Source organism: Rhinatrema bivittatum, chromosome 4 (assembly GCF_901001135.1).
Source record: "Rhinatrema bivittatum chromosome 4, aRhiBiv1.1, whole genome shotgun sequence".
Lineage (NCBI taxonomy): Eukaryota > Metazoa > Chordata > Amphibia > Gymnophiona > Rhinatrematidae > Rhinatrema > Rhinatrema bivittatum.
In genome coordinates this window covers 170181354-170202570 of record NC_042618.1, presented here as the reverse complement: position 1 = coordinate 170202570, position 21217 = coordinate 170181354, and the positions used below count along the sequence as shown (strand labels likewise).

Sequence of the window (21217 nt, the reverse complement as noted above, 5' to 3'; positions counted from 1 at the left end):
TTGAAGTCTTCACTGCCTTGGGCTCTTCATACAATTGTTATTGGTCCTCTTTAACCCTCTCATAGTGCTTTTGGAGTTTTTATGCCTCCGTGTTGCTTGCCATGCAATACACACTATGCCTTGGAGGTTTGGACACCTCCTTGCTGTTTGCGATACCTTGCACTCTAGGGCTTGGAGGTTCTGATGCATCTATACTGATGTCAATTCTACATATTCTATATCCTGGGGAGGTTTTAATGCCACTCTGGCCTTCTGTCTCATTCTGTATGCTGTTGTCTTCTTACCTGCACTTACTATTAGCTTCAGAGGCAGACTGCAGTGAAAATATGCCTGAGCCTTGTCTATTTCTTCTCTGTATGTTGCACAATGAGTCAGCACATATACACAGTGTATGCGAGACATCTTTGCATCATCTGTGAGAGTTACTGGGTGTAGTATTATAAAGTACAATTGTAGTACACTACATAGGCATAGCCAGCCTGTAGACAGTAAGTGCCGCTGCCAAGCATTCTAACTCTGTTTGCTAAACAGTGCCACTCTTCTTGATGCATTGCTCTGCACCTACCATTTATGATTTTAATTTCCAGCACCGCTGCTGCTGTTGCTGTTCCAACACTATTGGTATCTTTGGCTGCTTCCTCCTCTGTTCCAGCTGTCTTCAGGATTCTTTTCAAATTCCCTTACACTATGGTCCTTTCTAAGTCTTGGTCTTGCCATGGCAATTCAGTGCTTTACATATACCTTACCCAGGTACCTTAAATGGTTTCATGGCATCTTGGACCTGTTCTTCAAACTCTCTTCCCTAATGGTTAATGACTATTGGTCTCATCCAACATTTAGCCTTTAATGGATTATGTGACAGAAAAAGACAGGAGCAGCAGAAGTACAGCACCCAAAACCAGGACTATGTTTTTTCATTTTTACTACTGCTCGGGTAGTGAAGGCAGTATTTGCAAAAACTGATTCAGAAGAAGAATCATGTCCTGGATTCCCTGATTCACATAATATTGAACAGCTAGTTGCTGAAGAGAATTTGGGATTTCCAGTCAATAGCATCTTAGCCTCCAGTGAGGAGGTAGAGGAGGAAGACAATACAGAAAGGGCTGAGATTATACACAGTAATGGGGAAGACCAAGTCCAAGCCTAAATAGCCAGCTCCTTCCCCTAATGATGCCTTACTGAAATGTCATGAGGCCTCCTCCAGGGATTTCCTCCAGTTTCTCCTTGCCTAGGGCTTTGTACCAATTTGGTTGGAGCTCTTTGCCCTTCATTTGGAGTCTTAGAGTGTTCTTGCCATTGTGGGTGGATGTTTTATACCTCTCATGTCACTTTGGGGGTCTTCATGCCATTATTTCTGCTGTTTTGAACCTTTATCACTGCCTAGGAGGTTTTCCTGCTATTTTTTGGTGCTTTGTTCCCCCTTGCACTGTTCATGCTACACTTGGTGCCGTTTTGCCCCTTTCATGCTGCCTTGGAAGGTTCATGCCACTGTTGTTGGTGCCCTTTGCCCCTCTTTTGGAGCCTTGGGGTGTTCTGGCCACCATTGCTGCTGTCTTGCTCCTCTCACAGTGCCTTGAAGAATTCCTGCCACTGCTGATAGCATTTTGCCCCATTACAATGTATTGGGTTATTCATGCTACATTTGGTGCAACAAAGTCACAGTCTTGGTGTATTGGAGCATCCTTCACCCTTCTGATGATGTCTGCCCATAAGATTCATTAGAAAAGATTAGGCTACATTGCTTCCCCTATTGACTTTAATGAGAAACAAATGAACAAATGAATACATGAAAATAATTTTCAACTAAAACAAACCAAATGAATGATTGTGACCTACCAAATGAATAAATGAGCCAAAATGACATTTTTGCCTCTGCACATTCCTACTGGTCCGTAACACAAGTTTAGTGAATCTTAGAGTACGATCTTAATCCGTTCTAGTAGTTCTTGAATGGATGAGATGTTATTTTGAGGAGGTCGATAGGCCACTAGGAGCCTTATTGGGTTCTCAGCTGGACTGGTAGCCATCCTGATTCCACTACTCTTGTATTGCTATCTCCCTCTGCTCTGATGCTTTGCTTTACAATAGTAAACAAAAATATAAACTGGCATCAGCATAAGAAATAAAGTAAATAGTTCAAGAAAAATAACAACTCATAATATTAATTCTGAGGGAATGATTGCTTTATCTTAACATAGAAACATAGAAATGACGGCAAAAAAGGACTGATGGTCCATCCAGTCTGCCCCACAAGATTCCCATAATAGTATCTGCCGCGCCATGCAGGTTACCCCCATGTATCTGTCAGTTTTGCTTGATGTGCTTTGTTTATGGACTTGGCCATAGAAGCAGACCTGTGTATTTTTCTTAATATCTGAGCATTAGTACCCTAGACTGTAAAAAAGCTATGGTTCGTGTTTGTTATCCCTGATTCCAAATTTCTTTCCTTTCAGCCCTCACACCCCTCCTTCGAAGCAGAGAGCAATATTGCAGTTGCAATAGAAGTATCTAGGCTTATGGGTACAAGGGTAATAGTCCCATGTTTCTATTAAGGGTAGTAACCACTGCACTGTGCCGGTTACCCCTATGCTCATCAGTTCCCCAGACCGTAAAAGTCAGGGCCCTTGATTGTTGCTGTCTAAATCCATTTCCCCTCTTCCTCTGCCATTGAAGCAGAGAGCAATGTTGGAGTTGCATCAAAAGTATCAGGATTTATTTGGTTAAGGATAGCAACCGCTGCACCAACAAGTTACCCCCATGCATGCTTTCTTCGTTTCATTTAGGAATTGGCCGTAGAAGCAGTCCTGTGCTTTTTTCCCTATGTCCGCATAAAAGTATCCCAGACCATGGAAGTCGGGGCCCTCGGTTGTCGTCTGAATCAAATTCCTCTTATCCTCCTGCTGTTTAAGCAGGGAACAATGTTGCAGTTGCATTACATGCATCAAAGCATATTGGATAAGGGTAGTAATCTCCATGCTTTCTGCTAAGGGTAGTAACCGCCGTACCAGCAAGTTACCCCCCTGCACGCTTATCTCATTTCTGTCTTCTAGTCTTTAGAGATCCATAGTGTTTATCTCATGCCCCTTTGAATTCTTTCACTGTTTTCTTCTTCACCATCTCCTTCAGAAGGGCATTCCAGGCCTCCACCTCCCCCTCTCTGTGAAGAAGTATTTCCTGACGTTGGTTCTGAGCCGTCCCCCCTGGAGGCATTCTTAAGCAGCAGATAGAAACCATATAATGAACAAACAAAACAGAACTCTGTAGGATCAATTTATCACCCAAACCTGCACCAAAGATACCCTGATCCCCAAAAAATGTTCTTAAGGATTCCTATTAATATCTTAAACTGTTTGTTTCCTCTCACAGAGTCAATGCAGCCATTCTCAAAGAGTTTGAAGAAGATGTTGGAAAACGCACTTCCTTCTATGTCTTTTCCTCCAACACGATGATAAATTCTTTATCCAATTATGAAAGCGATGGTTTCCGTGAAACTCCTAAATCCATGGTAAGGAACCCTTAGCATTATAAATCCAAATGATTGTTTCTAATTATTATTGTTATTAGTCACTGACTGAAATCTCACAACAGGAAACGCGATATGTCTTCGTGCCGGACCATGACATGGATTATTTGTTGTTAAAAGACGCTCTCACGCAATCAAAGTTTTATAAAAAGAAGAACATGGAAAGGTGAGCTCCTGATCTCCTGGGAAGTGTCACTACTGGTTTTTGTAAATAAGGTGCCTTTCTCCAAATCAGGATTAAAGATTTAGTTCACTAGTTCCAGCTGTGTAGACTGATATTGATCCCTTCCTTCTGTTTCTTCCCTTCTTCCAGCCCTGCCTTTTACTTTGGGAAGGACCTAAGGAAAGAGAAATTCAAGATGTTACACCCGGACTTCATGCGCTATCTTATGAACAGGTATGTTTCCCTTTTCTTCAACCTTTTGTTTTAGTGACCCAAAGCATAAACCAACAAGAGTCTGCTGGGAAAAGAAATTAGAATACTGGAGTCATGTGCTTACAAGGAGTTAAGTTACGCTGCAAGGTAGCAGAAGACAAAAAGTAGCCCCTTGTCCCATGCATGCTTGCCACATGTAAACATTGTCATTCTGACTACTAGTCAGTGAAATCTTGGCACAAAATTCAAAAGAATTGCATTTCAAAATTTTCATGGGTTCAAAGGCATTTTTGTTGAACTTTTGGAAGCCAGCTTTCTTGCAGCTTCAGCAGAAACTGGGAGAAACATTGATGTATTAGTCTTTGAATTATATGTAGTGATCTCTTACCTTCTCTTTATGCAGTCATTCATGTCATAAAAGTGCAGCCAAGATATTGTTGATTTACTCCTTCCGGGGCATCTGTAGTTCTTCTCAATATGGCTGCCTCAGCCTGTCATTTCATCATGAGACTTCACTATGTCCCTGATCACATGTCTCTAAGAGTCATTGGAACACAGGGTAGGATTTGACCAAGGAAAAAGCTGAGAGGACAAAGATTGTAAATCTGCCCAGGTCTTTAGAGAGAGAGAGAGAGAGAGGAAAACAGGACATCAGGTGTGCTGCTTGTGATTCTGCCTTTTAAGCCTGATATTCTCTGCTGGGATCTACAGTGGATATCCCAGCTAGACTGGGCAGCAGAGGAATAATGGGCAGTGTGAGAAGAGACCAGCTGTAACTTATTAGGAGTTACAGCAGTGTTTTCCAAAGAGTGAGCCATGGTAAAGTTAAGTCATCACTGCCTGATGTTGCGATCCAAACTAGCATCTGGGCTCTGTTCTTAACACATCATAGCAACAAGAGTAGTCACCAGCAGTGACTACTCTTGTTGCTATGATGTGTTAAGAACACATCATAGCAACATAGAACAGTTAAGGGTCACCAGCAGTGACTCTTAAACATGTAGGAGCTACTGTCTGAGAACATTTGTAATCATGCATGCCTCTTCTTCCTAACTCTAGCATGAGCCCTGGAGCATGGTAATTAATGGACAGCATTCATGGCATGGAGAGTTAGTCCCCATGTTATTCAGCACACACAGTGCACACGGCACCTCCTTATCTTCCTCTTCCTACCTTCCTCTGGAGTGCTTCCAGCCCCAGTCTTAGCCCCAGGCTGAGAGAGATAGGGAGATCATGCACTTGGCACTGGATGTGACTCATTCTGAGCAGCAGCAGCAGTGAAATAATTCTGGCAGCCATATGCAACAGCCAAGATAACTTACTTAGACGGTGCCTGTATCATACCGATTTCTTTTGCTGCACTTGTACGTTGAGGGAATTTGCCCCATTGTGGTGAATTACTGTGCGTCTCTTCCCCTTCTCCCCTTGTTTTAAAATTTGGAGGAGTGTCTGATGGGGCTTTCAGTGCTTCCCTAGCTCTTCTTTTGACCATACGTGTCATCTTCAGTCTGCATTGCCTGCCTTATGGAGACTGATGTGCTGCTCAACAGTTTTGTTAATGTAGTCATCAATGTTCCCTCTAAGGATTGGGTTGCTGTGTGCAAACATTTTTGCTCTTGAACAAAAATGTTTGGTTTCATTACCCTGTGAGTACTACTTTCTTTGATGCAAAAGCCTATCAATTTTATTCTCACAGCAACCCAGTCCTTAGAGGGAACAATTGGTAGCAGCATGCACACAAACTTACACACACACACACTAAGACACTAAGACACTTGCATATTCACTCTCATACTCGTTCTCACATATAAATGCTCATTCTCACAAACGCTCCCTCACATAAACTCACTCGCATTCCTCTCATTCACTCCCCAGACTGTCACGTACATGCATACTCACTTCTCCTCCTCTTACACACACACACTCATCTCAGTATAGGCTCGGTGACGTGCACAAGCCCCGGGTCGCACGTATGTCCCGGGGCTTTGAAAAAGGGGCGGGAAGGGGGCGGGGGAGTGGGTGGGGTGCCGATCCGGGGGCGGTCTGGGGGTGGGACCGAGGCCTCCGGCACGGTGGCCGTGCCGGAGAAATCGCGTGCCGGCAGCCAGCCAGTGCGAGCAAGTTACGCCTGCCAGAGGCAGGCGTAAATAGGACAACAAAGGTAGGGGGGTTTTATATAGGGCTGGGGGGTGGGTTAGATAGGTTTCGGAGCAGCCTCGGAGGGAACGGGAAAGCCATCTGGGCTCCCCTAGGGCTCGGCGCGCAGAAGGTACACAAGTGTGCACCCCCTTGTGCGCGCCGACCCCAGATTTTATAGCAGGCACACGGCTGCACGCGCATGTTATAAAATCGGGCGTAGATTTGTGCGCGCCGGGTTGCGCGCACAAATCTACGCGCTCACGTAATTCTGAATATCCGGCCCACAGTCTCTCAACATCTTCTCACTCTCTACAGGGCCTCATCCTCCTTCTCCCCTCCGGGCCTCCTCTTCTTGGGCTGCAAGGAGATGGGATCCACGGCGGCCCTGCCACAGATATTGTCCTTTTTTGCATGTGGGCCGACACTCCTCCTCCTTCCTGCCTGCGTGGCTCCATCAACTTTTTTTCTTCCAGGCTGCACAAGCAGGAAGAAGCAGGAGTGCCTGGAGTTTTGGGGGCCTCTTGTTTTCTTTGTGCCATGGTGGAATGGTCTCCACCATGGCCCCGCCGGTCTCCTGCTCATTTTGGGCCATGGTGAGATGGGCTCCACCACAGCCCTGCAGGTCTTCTCACTTCTGGCCGTGGTGGGATGGGTTCCACAATGGCCCCCTCTGGTCTTCTCACTTCAGACCGAGGTGGGATGAGCTCCATCACGGCCTGACAGTCTTCCTGTGTGGGGACGGGTAACAGCTGTGTGCAGCTGTGAGAAAGGCTGTGTGCGGCCTCGCACACTCGCAGCTTAAAGGGAACAGTGGTAGTCATGCCTTGGACTTCAGAAGGTTGGGAAACACTGAACTTATGTTATTGTTGTTGTGGATGAGAGCTATTGCCAGGCCACTGTTATCTGTAACTGGGGTGCTGCTTGTTGCAGCGTTGGCACAGAATATAAAAGTCCATCAGACCTGAGGGAAAGCCATTACTTGGAGGAGTCATTTGGGGATTTTGAGTAACCATGCTCATACACCCATAAGGGAAAAGGTCTGTACCTGGCCATTAGACTACAGTGACATCTATCACCACCTTAAAAGCTCAGTTATTCATCTTCACTGCAAATAAGCCTGTGGATTACAGTTAAACTTAAGTTCTTTATTGTATCGGCTTATAGTTAATCCTGTAAGATGAATTTTCATAATGTTACACATGTAAAAGTTAGCACATATGCGCACAAGTAGCTGCTTCTTACGTATTCCATATTTTATAAATGTCCATAATACAAAGGTATGTTCTCTTTCAAGTGCACAGATATGCATGTAAAAAGGGGTGGTCCAGGGACAATCCTGGACGAAGCCAACAGTTATGCATGAAAATTGCTATTTTAAAAGACATTTGCATGCATACATTTTCCAACTTACATATGTTTATACCTGCTAATTATCTGGCATAAGTTATTTATTTATTTATTTAAGTTTTTTTATATACCAACATTCAAGACAGTAGTCCCATCATGCTGGTTCACAAGAAACAGGGGTGCAATAAACTTTACAATTTGAACAATGGTGCAGAAAAGCAGTTACATGTAACAGGGAATCAATAACTAGGAGTAAGAAGGAAAATGAAGATCAAATAATTATATATATATATATATATATAATAACATTATAAGAGGTGGCTATTAATGCTAATACTAGCGAAGAATGTTGATTGGCTATTAAACGTGTCTGTACTATTAGCCAGATGGGAGATCTGGGTGACAGTGGTGTAGTGGGGGGCCCAAGGATCCCGAGCGTCAGAATACAGGGGGCACCTGGCATAGGGAATCCTGCCCAACCAAGAAAAGGCCCATTGGTCGCCAGAGGATCCCATGCCACCCATCAGCAGAAGTGTGGGAGGCCTGCAGCCACTGGGGGTCCTATTCCGCCCGGCGGCACATCTGAAGGAGAGGGACTGGAGCAGGACTGGGTGTGCACACCGTGCATTTGCACAAGGCAGCACACCTGGGGAGGCGGTGGCAGCAGCAGCAGATGAGGCTGCGGGGCCACCGGCGGAGCACAACTAGCCAGCAGCTGAAGAAGGAGAAGCTGCAGGCTGGCGGAGTTCAGCCCAGTAGTGGTCAAAAAATATGGAGGCCTTGGTGTTCCCTCTTATATGTGTGCGCGCCCGGGCACAACTTTTCCTGCAAATGCGCACAGCTTCTGCTTCACATCCGCCCCCCGCCCCCCCAGTGCAGGAAGGCCAGTGGACCATGGTGAAGCTCATCCCACCATGGCCCGAAGTCAGGAAGAGGCCCACAGGGCTGTGGTGGAGCCCATCCCATCATGGTCCAAAGTAAAGAAGACGCTTTCGGGGCCATAGTGGAGCTCATTCCACCTGGGCCCGAAGTGAAGAAAAGGTCGTGTGTGCATGTGTATGTGTATGTGTGTGTGTGAGAGCTTCTGTGTGTGTGTGTGTGTTTGTGTGAGAACCTGTGTGCATGTGTGTGTCTGAGAGCCTATGTGAGAGCCTGTGTTCTTGTATATGTCTGTGTGTGACAGCCTGTGTGTGTGTGTGTCTGTATGAGCCTATGTACATATGTGTGTCTACATGTGTCTGTGTGCATGTGTGTGTGTGTGCTTGTGAGATCCTATGTGTCACACATAGGATCTCACAGGCATGCATACACACATAAATATGTCTGTGAGGGAGAGAGAGCCTGGGAGTGTTATGGGAGCATAGGCATGTATATGAGAAGAGGGAGTGTGTAAGAGAATGAATGTGTTATTGTGTGTGTGTGTGTTTGTGAGAGAGAGAAGATAAGGTTTGTGTGGCCCTACTTCCCCCAATCCACGACAATCTCAGGGTGACTGGAAATCAAAAGATCCCAGGTATGGAGAGCAGGAGATTTCTAAATCCTTATTAGTTTTAATTATTGGATGCAATTTTATGTTCTGCTGTTTTGAAATTTTTTTTGACTTTTTGGGAAATATTAGGACATTTTTTAATTACTGGATTTTTTATTCATCAGATGTTTTGAAATATTTTATTGAGGTTTGGGAAATTTTGGATATTCTATTCATTAATTGATATGAAATTTTTATTCTTTTTAGGAATTGATTTTACTATTTTGATTGATGTTTTGTATTTCTTGATTTTATTATTAAAGTTTTATGAAGAATGGTAATGTTTCTGTTTTTCCATTGAGCTCTGCATATAGAGACTGGCTTGTTGTGGATTCCAGTTCAGATCTTCTCTGCCTGTTTATATTTATACTTTCTGGTCTCTTTATTCTATATTTGGTCATGTCTGTCTGTGTTCTGAATGTATGACTGAGGTAAGGTATTTTTCTGGCATGTAGTTTCTGTGTAGTAATCTATAGCAGTCTAATGTGTTCTTTTTTTCTAATAGGAGTTATATTGGTCTTCTAGGGCCTGTGTAATATGTGCAGTGTTGCCTTTTCATTTATAAGGTTCTTACTGTTTGAGTGCTGGCAGTTAGGGTTGTTTTGGTATGGGAGGTTTACCATACTGTAATGGTAATTCCATTTATTCATGGCTTACTGAGGGTCAACCCCACACCCAACACACAATTCAAAAAGTCTAATTCCATAGGAATTCCAAGTGTCTTTTTTTCAGTGTTTTCTGGTTCACCCCACAGCAGTGCTTGTATTTATTTTATTTATTTATTTATTTATTTATTTAAGAACTTTTCTATAACGGTATTCGAGGGTACATCATATCGGTTTACAGATAACTTAACGTATTACAATAAACAAGGGTGGGGAGAGGGGGGACGAAGAAAGAACAACAAATTGGATTACAGATAATCTAACAGATTTACATCATAACGGTTTACAGATAACTTAACGTATTCCAATAAACTGGGTGGGGGAAGGGAGGGACAAAGAAAGAAGAACATATTGGATTACAGAAAATTTAACGTGTTTACAATGACCAAGAGTAGGGGAGACAAGGGAGCGAATGGGGAACCAAAGATAATTTAATATATTTACAATAAACAAGACTAGGGGAGGCAAGGGAGCGAGGGGGAATCATAGAGCGGGAGAGAGGGGGGTGAAAAAATACGGGGTAACTAAAATGAACGTAGAAACTAGTGGGAAGGGAAGGGGAGGGGTACTAAAATACACGGGGGAGGAGGGGAATAGACTGTCGGAGTACGGGGGGGGGGGGGGGGCGTGAAGTCATAATCAGGCGAGAAGTGGCTTAACTTGCACATAACTGCAGGATGGAGCAGGGATAACAGGGAAAGGAAAATACTGAGATGCAGGGTGTAAGAAATATTGAAATACAAGACATAGGAAATACTGGGGTACGAGGCATAAAATACTGAAATACAGGGGGATACAAGTGCAGAGCCAACAATGGAAAATGGGGAATAGGACGATTAAAGTAAAACATATGTAAATATAATATGCATGTTGTAAGTGATATTTTTACCTCAGAAGACTGAATGTTCTTTTGTTATGTAAAATTAGTTATAAATGCGTAATTTAATTGTGTGTGTCTGTAAAGGGGGTATGTTGGGGGGCATGTGTGCAAGGCTGTAAGGTTTGCCTAGGGTACTTAATACTCTTCCCTTGACCATGGGTTCCATGAGGGAATGAGCAGATGTCAGTTTTTTAAAGTAGAGATTACTGAAGGGGGCTGGGCTTTATTTCATGGGCCCAGGACAGCGACTGAATGAATCAGGAGAGGGGGAGGGGCAGCACAGTAATTATTTGCACAGGCAGCAAAAAAGCTAGGCCCTGGACTGGAGTGTGTGTGTGTGTGTGTGTAGGAGAGGGATGGAACCAGCCTGTGAGTGTGTATGTATGGGGAAAAGAGGGAGTGGAGTCAGCCTGTGGGAGAGGGGGGGAAGGGAGAAGAGGAAGTGGAGTCAGTCTGTGTATGTGTATGTGGAAGAGAGGGAATGAAGCCAGCCTGTGTATGTAGTGGACAGGGGAGTGTGGAGGAGAGGGGTTGGAACCAGCCTGCGTGTGTAGAGGAGAGGGAGTGAAGCCAGCTGTGTTTGTGTGTGGGGGGGGGGGGGGGGAGAGAGAGAGAGAATGGGTCAGCATGTGTGTGTGTGTGGAGGAGAGGGAGTGGAGCCAGCGTGCATGTGCCTGAGAGAGAAGGAACAGGCCGGTATGTGTGTTTGTGAGCATGTGTAAAACCGTTTTGACTCTCTTCTCTCTCTGTCCAAATCATAAAAATGTCATCAGTATACCAGTGGTATTTGAAGCATCTAGTCTGATGTTTGTTCAAAAATGTCTCTTCCAGTTCAGCCATAAAAAGGTAGCAGTATTTTAATGCCGTGCTGGTGGCTACAGCAGTGCTCATGAGCTGTAAATAGATGTCATTATTAAAGCTAAAGTAGTTGTGTGTCAGGGGGAATTTGATTAATTTTGTAATAATTTCTGGTGACTGTATTGGTGGTCCAGGGCAGATGTCATGAGAAATTTGTCACCTGCAGCTATACCATCTGCATGAAGAATATTGCTGTATAGTGACCAGGAGAGAGTTAGATCAGTAGCTTTAACTTGTTCAGAAACTCTGTGGTGTCTCGCGGGAAGCTGTGTCGTGGGTTTCAGAATTCCCTCTGTAAGTCCAGATATTTCCTCTGCAGGTGTGCCAGCACTGGATATGACTGGTCTGCCAAGGTTCCCAGGTTTATGGATACTGGGTAGCACATAGAAGGTGCCAACAGACAGACGGGCTGGTATCCGGTTTTTCAGTTGAGACTGTACTTGTTTTGGAAACATGTTGATAAGACTTTTCAACTGTTGAGTGTATTCTTGTGTACGTTCCTCAGTCAGTTTCCTGGAGCATGTATGCCCCTCTTCTATGTACTTTTTTGTGTCCATAATCGCCAATGAGCCTGCTTTGTCTGCTGGCTTGATGATAATGTTTTATAGGCTTTTTATTTATTTATTTATTTATTTATTTATTTATTTAAAACTTTTTTATACCGGCATTCGTAGGACACATCATGTCGGTTTACAAATAACTGAGAAAGGAAATTACAATGAACAGGGGAGGGGGTTAACTGGAAGATATGCAAAAGTATAGGAGAGGAGAGTCAACAGGCAGCGTTACAGCTATTTGCATTCAATTAGAATTAGATATGCAAAGGAACTAATGTACAAAGTTAAGGGGCATGTGCACTTGAGACACTTAACATATGAAACTTATTTACAGTAAGAGAGGGGGCAAGTGCACGTAAGTACGGTTAGCATCTGGTGTAGGGGGGTAGGGAGGGAAGGGGGGTAATGAGAGGAGGGGGTGGAGGGAACCGGGTACATAGGGTGAAAGTGTTTTCAGGGAGAAAATGTTAGAGGGGTGAGGGGGCGAGGTAGGGGGAGGCTAGGGGCGCTAGGGGAGGGAGCAGGGGGGGGAGTAGGGATGGTCAGAGGGGGGTACAGAGGAGAGGAAAAAGGGAGGGAGTGGGGGGGGGGGTACTGGATGGTAAATTGAGGTCGGGGAGAAAGGAAATAGGCTAGGTTGGGACTGAAGTGGTTCAAGGAGGACATTGGTTAGGATTGGGTGGAATTGGGGTATGCTTGTTTAAAGAGCCATGTCTTGATTCCTTTTTTGAAATGGCTCAGGGACGGTTCTTGGTAGTGAAAAAAGGTTATACAGAATTTTATTCTGTTTGCTGGAAGGCCGAGTTTTCATCCTTGTCTGAAATTCTCGATGTAGTTGTCTAGTTTACAGTTTTGGCCACTTGATGGGGTGAAATGCACATTTTTTGTTTTTTAATTGTAATCCAGCATACTAGAGATGGAGGGGTTTTCTGTGTTATGGAAATGTACTTTTAAACAGTGTGTTCTAAAAAATAAAAAATTCTTCAAGATCGAAATATAGTTGAATTTTGTCTAATTTATTTGAGGGGCAAAATAAAAATCCCTTAGTCAGGGTTGAGACTTTATGCCGTGATACCTGGTAGTTAGAAAGGTTTGTGATCCCCATTTGATTTACACTTCCTTCAGTATGGTCAGTGGGAGTTTGCCGTGTGGAGGATCTGGTGATTGTTGTGTTCTGTACCCGTCTGGGTGGCTCCTATCCCCAGAGATGGTATTTTTCTGGACCAGCACCTGTCATGTGGAAACTGGTCTGTTCCATTGCTGGGCCATTTGTCAAATAAGTAATAACCCACATCACTTCTTTCCAAGCTTTGGAGACAGATATATATATATAGAGAGAGAGAGAGATGGGAGGGGAGAGAAAGCTATAGACACAGAAACAGATATACAGACTGAGAGTGGGAGACTGTATGTCCTATCAGCTGAAATATAGTAATATAAAAATATAGTAACAGTATCAAATAGTGCAAACAGTGAACTGGCTGAGTGTGATAAAGGTGGAGAACTATATTATTGTCTTGTTCAGTTACATTATAAACAATTTGTAAAACATGTTGATAAGACTTTTCAACTGTTGAGTGTATTCTTGTGTACGTTCCTCAGTCAGTTTCCTGGAGCATGTATGCCCCTCTTCTATGTATTTTTTTGTGTCCATAATCGGTAATGAGCCTGCTTTGTCTGCTGGCTTGATGATAATTTATTTATTTATTTATTTATTTAAATGCTTTTAAAATATACCGACATTCATAGGACATATCATGCCGGTTCACAATCAACATTGTAAAGGAGGAAGAGGAAATTACAAATAACAGGGAGGGGGGAGGTGGAGCAGTGAAGGAAAAAGGAGAGGATGGGGGTCAGGTGACAGTAAGCGCAGAAGTTGCGGGAAGGAGAAAGGTAGTGAAGTGCTAGGGGAGAGAGAAATTGATAGGAACTGTGTTAAAAAAAAAACTGAGAATAAAAAATTAACAAATTTACAAAATCAGGAATTCCCTAGGATGCATCAACGGATTAGAAGGGGTAAGGGAATTGGAAGTGGCAGTGGAGGGGGTTTAGGTCTGATTGGAGTCAGGGTATGCTTGTAAGAAAAGCCAGGTTTTGATGCCTTTTTTGAAGTTGGGTAAGGAAGGTTCAAGGCGGAGATACGTGGGAAGAGAGTTCCAGAGGGAGGGGCCGGCTATGGTAAAGGCTCTCTCTCTGGTAGTGGAGTGGTGTGCTATTTTGAGGGGTGGGATGTGTACAGTGCCCGCCGTGGAGGCTCTGGATGGACGATTGGATGTACGGAAACGTGGTGTTTCCTTGAGCCATTCGTGGGTATTTTTGTGAAGCATGTTATGGAGTATTGTAAGGGTTTTGTATTTTATACGGAAAGGGATGGGGAGCCAATGCAGTTCTTTTAAAATGGGTGTGATGTGTTCTCTCTTACGAGTGTCTGTGATGATTCGTGCCATGGAGTTCTGCAAGATTTGTAGGGGTTTAATTGTGGCGTAGGGCAGGCCTAGGAGAAGTGAATTGCAGTAGTCTAATTTTGATAGGATTGTGGACTGCAATACAAGGCGAAAGTCTTGAAGGTGGAGGAGGGGTTTGAGCTTTTTGAGGATGTGGAGTTTATAGAAGCCGGTTTTTAGAAGGGATTTGATGTGTGGATGAAAATTAAGGTGTTTGTCTAATACAACACCTAGGTCTCTTATAGATGGCAGGATGGGGAGGGTTGTGGGGGTAGTTTTAGTAGAGGCCTGTGAGGTAACCTCGAGTTTGTTGGAAATGAGGATGATTTCAGTTTTGCTGTGTTAAGAGCGAGTTGGAGGCTGTCTAAGAGAGAGTTAATGGAGGCAAGACAGGATTCCCAGAAGTTCAGAGTTTCTTGGAGTGTTTTTTGCATGGGGATGAGGATCTGTACATCATCCGCATACATGAAGAAATTGAGACCGAGGTTAGAAAGTAGATAGCAGAGGGGAAGAAGATATATGTTAAAGAGGGTGGAGGATAAGGAGGATCCTTGGGGGACACCCTGGAGGAGGGGTATGCGTGGGGACTCAGAGTTGTCAATGTTGACCAGGTATTCTCTATGGGTGAGATATGAGGTAAACCATGATAGTACAGTGCCAGAGATGCCGATTTCTGATAGCCGGGATAGGAGTATTTGGTGGTTGACAGTGTCGAAAGCAGCAGAGATATCTAGTATAGCGAGTAAGAATGAGGTTCCTTGGTCCATGCCTATATGTATGGTGTTGGTGACTGCCAGAAGGAGGTTTTCCGTATTGCGACCTTTACGGAAGCCAAATTGTGCGGGGTGCAGAATGTTGTGGTTTTCGAGGTAGTCAGAGAGCTGGGTATTGACAACCTTTTCAAGTATTTTAGATACAAAAGGGAGGTTGGATATAGGCCGGTAGTTAGAGGGGTCTTTGGGGTCTAAGGTGGGCTTTTTTAGGAGGGGCTTGACTATTGCAAGTTTGAGTGGGTCTGGGACCTTGCCATATGTAAGAGAGCAGTTGATCAAGTCAGATAGAAGTCTGGATATGGATGTGGGAGAAGATAGGAGGGTCTTAGAGGGGATGGTGTCAGCAGAATGGGAAGCAGGTTTCATTCTTTTTAGAATGGTTTCAATTTCAAGGGTAGATGTTTGTTCGAACGTTTGCAGATTGGTTCTGGATGTTTTGGGTAGGTAGGTGGAAAGTGGTGGGGGGCTTGGTGGTGAAGCGAAGGAGAATGTTGTCAATTTTATTCTTGAAGAAATTAGCAATTTCTGTGCATTTCTCTTTGGCGTTTTGTTCTGGGGAGAAGGGGCATGGGGGGGGCAGTGAGATTAGCAACAAACGTGAAAAGGGCATTTGCATCGAATTGATAATTGTGGATTTTGGCTGCGTAGAAGTCTTTTTTGGCTTGGTTAGTGGCTTGACGGTAGTGGTGTAATGAATGTTTATATGCTGACTTGTGTGTGGGGAGTGGGGTTTTTACGCCAGGTGCGTTCTTTGGCTCTAAGGTCCTGTTTGATCGTTTTGAGTTCTTTGGTGTACCATAGTTTTTTGTCTGTGTTGGCTAAGGGTATTTTTTTGTGTATCATGGGGCAGGCTTCCTCCGCTATCTTGGCATTGATGTTATTCCAAGATTGCAAAGCTGTGTTCGGGTTGGAGAGGTCCAGGGATTTGTTTGCTTTCTCAAAGGCACGGGAGATGTCTTCCGATGAGCAGTGCTTGCGGAAGGCAATAGTCTTGCTGGTGGCCTGAGTTTTATCTCGAGAGCAATAGTCTTGCTGGTGGCCTGAGTTTTATCTCGAGAGCGAGAGGATGAGGAGGGGGCATTGTTGTGGAGGTGGGCGTTAATGATGAAATGATCAGACCAGGGGATGGGAGTGGAGGTAGGGGTGCTGTGTGAGGTGATGTGCTTGTTGACAAAGAGGAGGTCCAGTGTGTGACCAGCCTTATGTGTGGGAGAGGTGATGAGTTGCTTGAAGCCTAATGCTTGGAGGGTGATCATTAGTGTTTCACAGGCAGGTGTGATAGGGTTGTTGTCTGCATGGAGGTTGAAATCTCCGAGAATGATTGCTGCAGAGTCAAGTTTGATGTTGTTTGTTATATATTCTATGAGGGGGGATGTGTCGTGTTCAAGTAGGCCTGGGGGGGGGCGTAGATGAGGCAGATCTGCATAGTCTTAGATTTAAAGAGGCCAATTTCCAGTTTGTGGGGTGGTTTAGAAGGGTGGAGTTTGAGTTTGAGGTGCTTTTTAGCGGCGAGGAGTAATCCTCCCCCTTTTTTTTTGAGGCAGGGGATAGAGAAGATATCATAGGTCTGAGAGGGGAGTTGGTTGATGAAGACGTGGTCAGAATCTTTTAGCCATGTTTCAGTAATGGCACATATGTCGGGGCTGGCATCAGTAAGTAGGTCATGAAGAATTGGAGCTTTTTTGCAGATAGATTGGGCGTTGACGAGGGATATGACTAGTGAGGCTAGGCCTAAGAATTGTGTGAGGGGCGTAATCATGATGGGTATTAGTGATCTTTGGGTGATAATTGGGCAATGGCTGGTGGTATTTGTTTTGGGTCGGCTGGTGTGTGGGAGGATAGGGATGGTGAGACGGCACATCTCTGAGGAGGGAGACTTGCCAGTAAGAGGGGGAGAGGTATAAAGTGAGAAGGGGATGGAGGCAGGGAGTTATATCGACTGGAATGAAGGGCAGAGGTGCTTTGGCTCTTGGGTTTAAAGAGTCTGAGCTCTGGCTCTTATGTAACGTAGTTTGTGGTGCGGGGGGGGGGTGGGTTGAGAGTGAGAGGGTCAAGGGGGGTGGATGGTGGGGGGTAGGATGCTTTGTTTTCTCTGGGATTGGGGTGGGTACTGAGAAGAATGCTGTAGTGGGAGGTTATCAGGTGGATACAATACATGTGCAGAAAGCAGGTGGAAGCAGGTGGATATGCAATACAATAGATGCAGGTGGATGCAATACAATAGCAGGCGGATATGCAATACAATAGATGCAGGTGGATGCAATACAATAGGTGGATGCAATACAATAGCAGGCGGATATGCAATACAATAGATGCAGGTGGATGCAATACAATAGCAGGCGGATATGCAATACAATAGATGCAGGTGGATGCAATACAATAGCAGGCGGATATGCAATACAATAGATGCAGGTGGATGCAATACAATAGCAGGCGGATATGCAATACAATAGATGCAGGTGGAGGCAATACATGTGCAGAGTGCAGGTATAAAACAGAATGCAGTTGGAGTGCAGATAAAATACAGAAAATCATACAGAATATAATATAATACAGAAAGCAGGTGGATATAGTACAGGTATGAAAATCAGTGCGAGATACAGGGCTAAGCACTGATGGTACAGTACAATAGATACAAGCTAGCAGGTGGGCCTTGCTGTCCGGCTCGTGGGGGGGGGAGGGGTAGGGCCTTACCCTGCGGTGGTATGCTGTTTGTTGTAGAATCCGACCGGGTCGGGGAGACTAGGTGGATAAGATCTGAGCTGGGAAGATAATAGTTATATTCTGTATGAAGAGTAAAGTGATCGTCATTGGTCCTGGACAGTTCAGCGGAGGACTGTGGCCAGCCTGTTTGGTGGGAGTTAGGTGGCAATGGGGTCCTTGAGGAGAGCACAAGTTAGGTGGTCTCCCGTACGTCAGGGTCCATAGAAGAGACACCCAAAGAGGCTCACAAAGGAGCGCACTAAGGAGCAAGCTCCTTAGGGCGCGCTCCTTCGGGTGCGTGACGCCCGGTGCGTGACGCCCCAGGACGCTCCGTTACTTTTAAGGGGCCAAATCCGAGCGGGGAGAGGCCGGCTGGGGTGGGGGTGGGAGTGTTTCAACTCACCACGTGGTTGCAGCGTTTGTCTCTCTTTTTTTTCAGCTTTCATGTTTTCAGCTTTAATGTTTTATAGGCTTTTTATGGCAGTTCTTGGTAGTGAAAAAAGGTTATACAGAATTTTATTCTGTTTGCTGGAAGGCTGTGTTTTCATCCTTGTCTGAAATTCTCGATGTAGTTGTCTAGTTTACAGTTTTGGCCACTTGATGGGGTGAAATGCACATTTTTTTTGTTTTTTAATTGTAATCCAGCATATTAGAGATGGAGGTGTTTTCTGTGTTATGGAAATGTACTTTTAAGCAGTGTGTTCTAAAAAATAAAAAATTCTTTAAAAATTCTAAAAGATCTACATTGGTTACCAATTCACTTCAGAATCATCTACAAATCCATCTCCATTATATACAAAACCATCCATCAACACACTACAATTGACCTACAAATCCCTCTCCACTTACACAAATCCTCAAGACCTACCAGAGACGCATACAGAGAATCTCTCCAGGTACCTCCTACCAAAACCACTAGACATATTACCTTAAGAGATCGAGCCCTCTGTACGGCTGGTCCACCGTTATGGAACTCCACCCCCCCACCCCCCCGATCTCAGACAGGAGCCCTGCCTCCCAACCTTTAGAAAAAGACTTAAGACTTGGCTGTTTAAGCAAGCTTTCCCGGACTCCAGTTAATGCCCTTCACCATCAACATACATAACACAGTCAGCTCAATTTCATCTCTTTGTAAATAATTTTAGCCGTTATTAACCTTTTCCTTTATTTTCCCTCTTCTCCTAGTTCAACAGTCCTTGTTATTTGTAACTGCTTTCTTCTGCACTATAGTTCCAGTTTGAAGTCTATATTGCACCCCTGTTTAACTGTAAACCAGCATGATGTGATTGTAGCATGAATGCCGGTATATAAAAACCTTAAATAAATAAATACATAAAATAAAAGATGAATACAATATTTTAAACTTTAATGATGATCTGATGAGCCTAAAACTATAGTAGCTAATAGGGACTTGAAGTTTATTTTATTTGTTTTAACGTATTACTCACCAATGCAGTCTTTTCCAATCTTGTCAAGCCCAAGGCACACTTAGATTAACAAAAATGTTGTGTAGTACACCAGCCTCTGCAGAGCAGGCAGGGCAGACATGGAGTGGACTTATATGGCCAAAAGAAGAGCTAGGGAAGCACTGAAAGCCCCAGCAGTCTCTCTTCCAAATTTTAAAACAAAGGGGGAGAGGGGGAAGAGACACACCTGAAGCCATCACAGTCAACCAGTTCATGAGAAGGGAGCAAAGATAAGTTGGTGTGGAGCAGGCAGCCAGTTCAGTTGGTTACCTTGACTGCCACTTGTGGCTCCAGAGCTCTTCCACTGCTGCTGCTCAGTGCACACTCAGGGGCCGATGCATTATTTTGGCACAGAAAGCAGGCGCTGAACAGTCAGCACCCGCTTTTTTGACACACCCCCAGGCCCACGGGGGCGCCATGCAATATTTAAATTAGGGGGTCGCGTTAGGAAGGAGATCCTGAGGGCGTTGGCCGTCCGCCGGTTAGGAAAACCGACGCTGAGTTTATCAGCAACGGTTTTCTTAAACGCCACACAGCCAGGGGTTCAGGAAATGGACAGTTGTCAATTGACCATCCATTTCCTGCACCCAATTGCCAGCGCTTTTTGGTTTTTTTTTTGTTAAATTACTTTAGTTTATCCTCCTACTTAATATCGCAATGATATTAAGTAGGAGGCAGTACAGAAAAGCAGTTTTTTCTGCTTTTCTGTACTGGTTTAAGGAGGGCTTGGCTATTAACGCCTGCTCCAGGCAGGCGTTAATTTCTGATCGCTAAATGTGCGTCCCAGACACACTTTTTTTTTTTTTTTTTTGCATAGGGAGTGAATATAGCCTCATTCACATGCATTTGCATGTGATGAGGGCTATTAGATTCACTCCTCGTTGGACTGTTCAACTGCGGGTTAACAGTGCACTCGGCTGAGCGCGCTGTATTGCATCGGTCCCTCTCTGTTTTACTAAGCCTGGGAATAAGATAATGGATAGAAGGACTTAAGGAGACGAGTGTGGGAGGGGACTGGGGGAGATGAGGACGTGCTGTGTGTGCTGCACAAAGTGGGGCCTGGCTGTCTGTACCTTGCATGCTGCTTGTTCATTCCCACACTCCAGAACTCATGCTGTAGCTAGTAAGAAGAGGCATGCAAGATCACACATGCCTCAGAAAGGAGCTCCCACAAGTTTAAGAGCCAGTGCTGGTATTTCTTGTTACCGTGAGGTGCTGAGAGCAAAGCTCAGCTGCTGATATGGAGCTCAGCATCAGGCAGTGGTGACTTTTCTATGGCACATTTGATTGGGTCTGAAGACACACTTGTTGGCAAACAATACTCTAACGGCCTGATTTTTAGTCCCCTGCGTGCGGGGAAAACGGGGGTTGCGCATGTGGCTGGGCCTTGTGCGCGCATTTTAGAAGGGGCCCAACCGCGCGCATAACTCCTGTTACGTGCAGAAGTGCCGGGCCGAAGAAAAGGGCGGTCCGGGGGCGGGGCTGTACCGGGGAAGGGAATCCTGGCGCTCGCAAATTGCTACTGCTCCATTGGAGCAGTAAGCAACAAAATAATAAAAAAAAGGTAAAGGAAGTGGGGAGAAGAGGGGAAGGGAAGTTAGGGTAGGAGGTAGGGAAGTTCCCTCCCAGTCCGTTCCTTACTTGAAGCAGACTGGGAGGGAACTGGGGAAGGCTGCGATGCGTCGCTGCGCGAAACTTGCATAATCTCCCACCTTGTGTGTGCCGCCCGCACATGTGCACACAGATTACAAAATCCAGCACGCATGTGCATGCGGCTCAACAATTTTATGACATGCTTGCGCCAGCGCCCGCACGTTATAAAATCAGCACGTCCACGTGTGTGCGCCGGGAAGCACGCGCACATGGACGCATGCACGCACGTATTAAAAATCTACCCCCAAGTGAGGAACAACCAATAATAAATATACAATATATTATAAAGAAATGTAATCTCA

The 21217-nt window shown here is 44.8% G+C and overlaps 1 protein-coding gene across 1 annotated transcript in view; it reads left to right on the top strand.

Annotated features, from left to right (window-relative positions):
• The window catches only part of LOC115090297 (alpha-N-acetylgalactosaminide alpha-2,6-sialyltransferase 2-like), a 118859-nt gene that overhangs the window by 94477 nt on the left and 3165 nt on the right, over window positions 1-21217 (top strand). Inside the window, exons 5-7 of the mRNA XM_029599211.1 lie at window positions 3367-3505; window positions 3589-3689; window positions 3837-3920. Of these exons, the coding sequence (XP_029455071.1) occupies window positions 3367-3505; window positions 3589-3689; window positions 3837-3920 (324 nt within the window). The remainder of the gene's footprint in view (window positions 1-3366; window positions 3506-3588; window positions 3690-3836; window positions 3921-21217) is intronic.